This window comes from Entelurus aequoreus, linkage group LG25 (assembly GCF_033978785.1).
Source record: "Entelurus aequoreus isolate RoL-2023_Sb linkage group LG25, RoL_Eaeq_v1.1, whole genome shotgun sequence".
NCBI classification, from domain to species: domain Eukaryota; kingdom Metazoa; phylum Chordata; class Actinopteri; order Syngnathiformes; family Syngnathidae; genus Entelurus; species Entelurus aequoreus.
This window is the reverse complement of record NC_084755.1, coordinates 3,662,752-3,672,751: the sequence shown is the minus strand read 5'-3', so window position 1 is coordinate 3,672,751 and position 10,000 is coordinate 3,662,752. Positions and strand designations below refer to the sequence as shown.

General features: G+C 32.8%; 1 protein-coding gene across 2 annotated transcripts in view; it reads right to left on the bottom strand.

The window, feature by feature from the left end:
- Positions 1-10,000, bottom strand: part of LOC133642201 (testis-expressed protein 2-like) — a 52,197-nt gene that overhangs the window by 38,121 nt on the left and 4,076 nt on the right. For both annotated transcript variants that reach the window (XM_062036275.1, XM_062036276.1), the window contains exon 2: positions 9,690-10,000. This exon is cut by the window's right edge and continues 856 nt beyond it. In XM_062036275.1, the coding sequence (XP_061892259.1) occupies positions 9,690-10,000 (311 nt within the window). The remainder of the gene's footprint in view (positions 1-9,689) is intronic.

Sequence of the window (10,000 nt, the reverse complement as noted above, 5' to 3'; positions counted from 1 at the left end):
GATAATGGCTTTTTGCCGATATCCAATATTGTCCAACCATTTAATTACCGATACCGATATCAACCGATACTGATATATACAGTCATAGAATTAACACATTATTATGCCTAATTTGGACAACCAGGTATGGTGAAGATAAGGTCCTTTTTTAAAATATTAATAAAATAAAACAAGATAAATAAATTAAAAACATTTTCTTGAATAAAAAAAGACACCAAAATCATGGCACCACCTGCTGTGTACACCAAAATCATGTTCATAATTAAAGATAAAATGAATTTAAAGATAAAAGTAGGGATGTCCGATAATGGCTTTTTGCCGATATCCGATATTGTCCAACCATTTAATTACCGATACCGATATCAACCGATACCGATATCAACCGATACTGATATATACAGTCGTGGAATTAACACATTATTATGCCTAATTTGGACAACCAGGTATGGTGAAGATAAGGTCCTTTTTTAAAATGTTAATAAAATAAAACAAGATAAATAAATTAAACATTTTCTTGAATAAAAAAGACACCAAAATCATGGCACCACCTGCTGTGTACACCAAAATCATGTTCATAATTAAAGATAAAATTAATTTAAAGATAAAAGTAGGGATGTCCGATAATGGCTTTTTGCCGATATCGTCCAACCATTTAATTACCGATACCGATATCAACCGATACTGATATATACAGTCGCAGAATTAACACATTATTATGCCTAATTTGGACAACCAGGTATGGTGAAGATAAGGTCCTTTTTTAAAATATTAATAAAATAAAAAAGAAATTAAAAACATTTTCTTGAATGAAATAGAACGTAAAATCATGCCACCACCTGCTGTGTACACCAAAATCATGTTCATAATTAAAGATAAAATTTAAAGATAAAAGTAGGGATGTCCGATAATGGCTTTTTGCCGATATCCAATATTGTCCAACCATTTAATTACCGATACCGATATCAACCGATACTGATATATACAGTCGCAGAATTAACACATTATTATGCCTAATTTGGACAACCAGGTATGGTGAAGATAAGGTCCTTTTTAAAAATATTAATAAAATAAAACAAGATAAATAAATTAAAAACATTTTCTTGAATAAAAAAGACACCAAAATCATGGCACCACCTGCTGTGTACACCAAAATCATGTTCATAATTAAAGATAAAAGTAATTTAAAGATAAAAGTAGGGATGTCCGATAATGGCTTTTTGCCGATATCCGATATTGTCCAACCATTTAATTACCGATACCGATATCAACCGATACCGATATCAACCGATACTGATATATACAGTCGTAGAATTAACACATTATTATGCCTAATTTGGACAACCAGGTATGGTGAAGATAAGGTCCTTTTAAAAAATATTAATAAAATAAAACAAGATAAATAAATTAAAAACATTTTCTTGAATAAAAAAAGACACCAAAATCATGGCACCACCTGCTGTGTACACCAAAATCATGTTCATAATTAAAGATAAAAGTAATTTAAAGATAAAAGTAGGGATGTCCGATAATGGCTTTTTGCCGATATCCGATATTGTCCAACCATTTAATTACCGATACCGATATCAACCGATACCAACCGATACTGATATATACAGTCGTAGAATTAACACATTATTATGCCTAATTTGGACAACCAGGTATGGTGAAGATAAGGTCCTTTTTAAAAATATTAATAAAATAAAACAAGATAAATAAATTAAAAACATTTTCTTGAATAAAAAAGACACCAAAATCATGGCACCACCTGCTGTGTACACCAAAATCATGTTCATAATTAAAGATAAAATGAATTTAAAGATAAAAGTAGGGATGTCCGATAATGGCTTTTTGCCGATATCCGATATTGTCCAACCATTTAATTACCGATACCGATATCAACCGATACTGATATATACAGTCGCAGAATTAACACATTATTATGCCTAATTTGGACAACCAGGTATGGTGAAGATAAGGTCCTTTTTTAAAATATTAATAAAATAAAAAAGAAATTAAAAACATTTTCTTGAATGAAATAGAACGTAAAATCATGCCACCACCTGCTGTGTACACCAAAATCATGTTCATAATTAAAGATAAAATTTAAAGATAAAAGTAGGGATGTCCGATAATGGCTTTTTGCCGATATCCGATATTGTCCAACTCTTTAATTACCGATACCGATATCAACCGATACTGATATATACAGTCGTGGAATTAACACATTATTATGCCTAATTTGGACAACCAGGTATGGTGAAGATAAGGTCCTTTTTTTAAATATTAATAAAATAAAACAAGATAAATAAATTAAAAACATTTTCTTGAATAAAAAAGACACCAAAATAATGGCACCACCTGCTGTGTACACCAAAATCATGTTCATAATTAAAGATAAAAGTAATTTAAAGATAAAAGTAGGGATGTCCGATAATGGCTTTTTGCCGATATCCGATATTGTCCAACCATTTAATTACCGATACCGATATCAACCGATACCGATATCAACCGATACTGATATATACAGTCGTGGAATTAACACATTATTATGCCTAATTTGGACAACCAGGTATGGTGAAGATAAGGTCCTTTTTTTAAAATATTAATAAAATAAAACAAGATAAATAAATTAAAAACATTTTCTTGAATAAAAAAGACACCAAAATCATGGCACCACCTGCTGTGTACACCAAAATCATGTTCATAATTAAAGATAAAATTAATTTAAAGATAAAAGTAGGGATGTCCGATAATGGCTTTTTGCCGATATCCGATATTGTCCAACTCTTTAATTACCGATACCGATATCAACCGATACCGATATCAACCGATACTGATATATACAGTCGTGGAATTGACACATTATTATGACTAATTTGGACAACCAGGTATGGTGAAGATAAGGTCCTTTTTTAAAATATTAATAAAATAAAACAAGATAAATAAATTAAAAACATTTTCTTGAATAAAAAAGACACCAAAATCATGGCACCACCTGCTGTGTACACCAAAATCATGTTCATAATTAAAGATAAAATGAATTTAAAGATAAAAGTAGGGATGTCCGATAATGGCTTTTTGCCGATATCCGATATTGTCCAACTCTTTAATTACGATACTGATATCAACTGATACCGATATCAACCGATACTGCTGTATACAGTCGTGGAATTAACACATTATTATGCCTAATTTGGACAACCAGGTATGGTGAAGATAAGGTCCTTTTTTAAAATATTAATAAAATAAAACAAGATAAATAAATTAAAAACATTTTCTTGAATAAAAAAGACACCAAAATCATGGCACCACCTGCTGTGTACACCAAAATCATGTTCATAATTAAAGATCAAATTAATTTAAAGATAAAAGTAGGGATGTCCGATAATGGCTTTTTGCCGATATCCGATATTGTCCAACCATTTAATTACCGATACCAACCGATACCGATATCAACCGATACTGATACATACAGTCGTGGAATTAACACATTATTATGCCTAATTTGGACAGCCAGGTATGGTGAAGATAAGGTCCTTTTTTAAAATATTAATAAAATAAAACAAGATAAATAAATTAAAAACATTTTCTTGAATAAAAAAAGACACCAAAATCATGGCACCACCTGCTGTGTACACCAAAATCATGTTCATAATTAAAGATAAAATTAATTTAAAGATAAAAGTAGGGATGTCCGATAATGGCTTTTTGCCGATATCCGATATTGTCCAACTCTTTAATTACCGATACTGATATCAACTGATACCGATATCAACCGATACTGCTATATATAGTCGTGGAATTAACACATTATTATGCCTAATTTGGACAACCAGGTAATATTAATAAAATAAAACAAGATAAATAAATTAAAAACATTTTCTTGAATAAAAAAGACACCAAAATCAGGGCACCACCTGCTGTGTACACCAAAATCATGTTCATAATTAAAGATAAAATGAATTTAAAGATAAAAGTAGGGATGTCCGATAATGGCTTTTTGCCGATATCCGATATTGTCCAACCATTTAATTACCGATACCGATATCAACCGATACTGATATATACAGTCGTGGAATTAACACATTATTATGCCTAATTTGGACAACCAGGTATGGTGAAGATAAGGTCCTTTTTAAAAATATTAATAAAATAAAACAAGATAAATAAATTAAAAACATTTTCTTGAATAAAAAAGACACCAAAATCAGGGCACCACCTGCTGTGTACACCAAAATCATGTTCATAATTAAAGATAAAAGTAATTTAAAGATAAAAGTAGGGATGTCCGATAATGGCTTTTTACCGATATCCGATATTGTCCAACTCTTTAATTACCGATACCGGTATCAACCGATACCAACCGATACTGATATATACAGTCGTAGAATTAACACATTATTATGCCTAATTTGGACAACCAGGTATGGTGAAGATAAGGTCCTTTTTTAAAATATTAATAAAATAAAACAAAATAAATTAAAAACATTTTCTTGAATAAAAGACACCAAAATCATGGCACCACCTGCTGTGTACACCAAAATCATGTTCATAATTAAAGATAAAATTAATTTAAAGATAAAAGTAGGGATGTCCGATGATGGCTTTTTGCAGATGTCCGATATTGCCCAACCATTTAATTACCGATACCGATATCAACCGATACTGATGTATACAGTCGTAGAATTAACACATTATTATGCCTAATTTGGACAACCAGGTATGGTGAAGATAAGGTCCTTTTTTAAAATATTAATAAAATAAAACAAGATAAATAAATTAAAAACATTTTCTTGAATAAAAAAGACACCAAAATCATGGCACCACCTGCTGTGTACACCAAAATCATGTTCATAATTAAAGATCAAATTAATTTAAAGATAAAAGTAGGGATGTCCGATAATGGCTTTTTGCCGATATCCGATATTGTCCAACCATTTAATTACCGATACCGATATCAACTGATACCGATATCAACCGATACTGATATATACAGTCGTGGAATTAACACATTATTATGCCTAATTTAGACAACCAGGTATTTTCTTGAATAAAAAAGACACCAAAATCAGGGCACCACCTGCTGTGTACACCAAAATCATGTTCATAATTAAAGATAAAATGAATTTAAAGATAAAAGTAGGGATGTCCGATAATGGCTTTTTGCCGATATCCGATATTGTCCAACCATTTAATTACCGATACCGATATCAACCGATACTGATATATACAGTCGTGGAATTAGCACATTATTATGCCTAATTTGGACAACCAGGTATGGTGAAGATAAGGTCCTTTTTAAAAATATTAATAAAATAAAACAAGATAAATAAATTAAAAACATTTTCTTGAATAAAAAAGACACCAAAATCAGGGCACCACCTGCTGTGTACACCAAAATCATGTTCATAATTAAAGATAAAAGTAATTTAAAGATAAAAGTAGGGATGTCCGATAATGGCTTTTTGCCGATATCCGATATTGTCCAACTCTTTAATTACCGATACCGATATCAACCGATACCGATATCGACCGATACTGATATATACAGTCGTGGAATTAACACATTATTATGCTTAATTTGGACAACCAGGTATGGTGAAGATAAGGTCCTTTTTAAAAATATTAATAAAATAAAACAAGATAAATAAATTAAAAACATTTTCTTGAATAAAAAAAGACACCAAAATCATGGCACCACCTGCTGTGTACACCAAAATCATGTTCATAATTAAAGATAAAAGTAGGGATGTCCGATAATGGCTTTTTTCCGATATCCAATATTGTCCAACCATTTAATTACAGATACCGATATCAACCGATACCAACCGATACTGATATATACAGTGGCAGAATTAACACATTATTATGCCTAATTTGGACAACCAGGTATCGTGAAGATAAGGTCCTTTTTAAAAATATTAATAAAATAAAACAAGATAAATAAATTAAAAACATTTTCTTGAATAAAAAAGACACCAAAATCATGGCACCACCTGCTGTGTACACCAAAATCATGTTCATAATTAAAGATAAAATTATTTTAAAGATAAAAGTTGGGATGTCCGATAATGGCTTTTTGCCGATATCCGATATTGTCCAACTCTTTAATTACCGATGCCGATATCAACCGATACCGATATCAACCGATACCGATATATACAGTCGTAGAATTAACACATTATTATGCCTAATTTGGACAACCAGGTATGAAGATAAGGTCCTTTTTTTAAATATTAAAATGAAACAAGATAAATAAATTAATAAAAAAGACACCAAAATCATGGCACCACCTGCTGTGTACACCAAAATCATGTTCATAATTAAAGATAAAATTAATTTAAAGATAAAAGTAGGGATGTCCGATAATGGCTTTTTGCCGATATCCGATATTGTCCAACCATTTAATTACCGATACCGATATCAACCGATACCGATACCAACCGATACTGATATATATACAGTCGTAGAATTAACACATTATTATGCCTAATTTGGACAACCAGGTATGGTGAAGATAAGGTCCTTTTTTAAAATATTAATAAAATAAAACAAGATAAATAAATTAAAAACATTTTCTTGAATAAAAAAAGACACCAAAATCATGGCACCACCTGCTGTGTACACCAAAATCATGTTCATAATTAAAGATAAAATTAATTTAAAGATAAAAGTAGGGATATCCGATAATGGCTTTTTGCCGATATCCGATATTGTCCAACTCTTTAATTACCGATACCGATATCAACCGATACTGATATATACAGTCGTAGAATTAACACATTATTATGCCTAATTTGGACAACCAGGTATGGTGAAGATAAGGTCCTTTTTAAAAATATTAATAAAATAAAACAAGATAAATAAATTAAAAACATTTTCTTGAATAAAAAAAGACACCAAAATCATGGCACCACCTGCTGTGTACACCAAAATCATGTTCATAATTAAAGATAAAATTAATTTAAAGATAAAAGTAGGGATGTCCGATAATGGCTTTTTGCCGATATCCGATATTGTCCAAATCTTTAATTACCGATACCGATATCAACCGATACCGATATCAACCGATACTGATATATATAGTCGTGGAATTAACACATTATTATGCCTAATTTGGACAACCAGGTATGGTGAAGATAAGGTCCTTTTTTTAAATATTAATAAAATAAAACAAGATAAATAAATTTAAAAAAAATAATTCTTGAATAAAAAAGAAAGTAAAACAATATAAAAACAGTTACATAGAAACTAGTAATTAATGAAAATGAGTCAAATTAACTGTTAAAGGTTAGTACTATTAGTGGACCAGCAGCACGCACAACCATGTGTGCTTACGGACTGTATCCCTTGCAGACTGTATTGATATATATTGATATATAATGTAGGAACCAGAATATTAATAACAGAAAGAAACAACCTTTTTGTGTGAATGAGTGTAAATGGGGGAGGGAGGTTTTTTGGGTTGGTGCACTAATTGTAAGTGTATCTTCAGCACGGTATGTTGATATAATCAAATAAAAAAAATAAAAAAGATTTTTTTTCAAAAAAACAATACTAATAATAAAAAAAAACGCTACCGATAATTTCCGATATTACATTTTAAAGCATCGGACATCTCTAGATAAAAGTTGTTATTTCCCCCCCTAAATATCTAAAAGTATTCATATTATCTTCATGTCATATTATGCTCCTTCCAATGCTGTTGTTTTTAGGTTAAGAGTTTGTATCCAATCAGAATTCAGCTAGCTTATGTTGCCATGCTGTACCAAATCTGCCCGGGGCCTTTAGAATCAACAATGCGGGCGCCTCTGAACGGACACGTAGAGGGAATAGACTATTGCGATAGCCAATCAGATCACGAGTTGTTGTCAGTAAGGGCCTTCTAGCTGGTCTAACGCTCTGATTGGATACTCACTTGGGAGTCCCAAGTGAGTATCCAATCACAAGTTGCGAAAACAACAGGAAGTGGCACCAGAACCATACGAGCCATAGAAAAGCCACAGAAAACTTGCCGGTACAATAACCACGAAGATAAGGTGTCTGTCTTACACCTAGTAATCCGTTGTGGACAGACAACGCCAGTGTGGCCTTCTGGCTGGCCTAACGCTGTAATTGGAGTCCCAAGTGAGTATTGACATTTGCCTTGTCGTTCTTGCCAGAGTGCATGCGGCAGATTGCCTAAAATGTCTAAAATAATGCAGTGCGATTGTAGAAAGTGTATTATAAAAATCAATGCTTGGTTGTCTCCCTCAATTATATGCAACCTGAATAAGGGAACTCATGCAAAAAAAGTATGTTCAGTTAGGGATGACGTTCGAAAACGGTTCTCCCGGTTGTTCGATAAGAAAAGAACCGATTCCATGGACTCGAATCCCTTTTTGAGAACCGGTTCCCGTTATATAGGCCACGATAGTAAAGAAAAAGAGTTGGTTCTTTATTCGAATCCCTGGGAACGAATCCCTTCCCACATACAGGAAATGCCCTGTGGGACCTGCAATGTTATGCCCATTTGACTCTTACCTTGTGGCGATATGAAAATACTACGCGTCAGGAAATGCTCTGTGGGACCTGCAATGTTATACCCATTTGATTGTAGACGCTTACCTTGTGGCGATATGAAAATACCACGCGTCATTAGTTTGGGCACTTCCGGGTTGAGACAATTGAGAAGTAGACAAGTTGCGTTAGCTCTTACAAGCCTTCGAAAAGATAAGTCTGTAAGTAAACTGTTTAACTTGTTTATGTAACTCAATATTAAGGTGGAAAGTGTTTAAGTTTGATACTAAGATGTTTATAGAAAGATTTTTGAGCACTGTTTCAATGGGTGTTTTGAGGACTTAAAATGGCTGCCAGTCGTGTATTTCCACCATCAAAATAGTTTCAACACTCAAAAGTATTTGTTTGATGATAGTACTGTATATTTGTGTGAAGCTAATATTTACATATTGTGTATTACATTTCAGTATTTTAATTGAATCACATAGCTTATACATTTGTCATTGTGTGTATTTTAGTTAAAAAAAATAATAACAGTCCAGTGCAAGACAAAAGTAAAGATAGGAAAAGACAAAGCAAGATCAACAACAATAAAGAGCCTAAATGGATTAATCTGCTTTGGATTGTTTGTTAGCTGTCTGCCAAGCTGTATAACCTCAACACGTATAGTGAGGGCAGAACAGGCAATATGCAATTATTGCCAGGCTTCGCTCTCATGTAAGGGGGGAAGAATTGTTGATTGATGACTGTGGTGTTCTTAGTGTCATAGTGTGTGTAGTTAGTATGTTCCAATAGCAGCAGAAGTGCACTTTTTGGAGAGCTGTATTTTCAGTTTTATTTAACACTATATTATTGTTTATATACCTATAGTGATCACAGAGACAGGTTGTTTTTGTGTTACTGTATATATCTATTTTTCTGAAAAATCCCACTTACTTTGGGTAACAGTTTTTAAAAAATTTTTTTTAGGGGGGTAACAGTCAATATTTATTGATTTTATTTAATTTTTTTACATTTAAATAAAAGTGAGCTTTTGTTAAACCAAATATTGTGTTTTTTTCCATATACAACAACCTATCTGGATTCGATAAGAGAATCGATAAGGAAATTGGTTCGATAGGAGGATTCGATAATGGGCTCGAACTGGATAATTTCTTATCAAACATCATCCCTATGTTCAGTATTTTTACCTGAAGGGTTTCTGCATCGGTGTTCTCGTCCAGTGAATACCTTCTTCTGTGCATGCTGTACTGTGACTTCCCCCTGTGAGTGGGCCATGGTGTAGGAAGGAAACACAGCAGCACGAAGACCAATACGAGACCAAACGCCACCCCGATGACCGCAGTCACGTTGGCGGGCACGGGGATCACATAGAAGCCATAAGCCACCAGGCTGATCATGCCGAGCCAGCGGATGGGATTGGGTACGCTGGGGGACGAGTCTCCAAGTTGGCGGTGAAAAACTCTGCGTCTTTTCACCGGAGAGCCGTTGGGGAGAATCA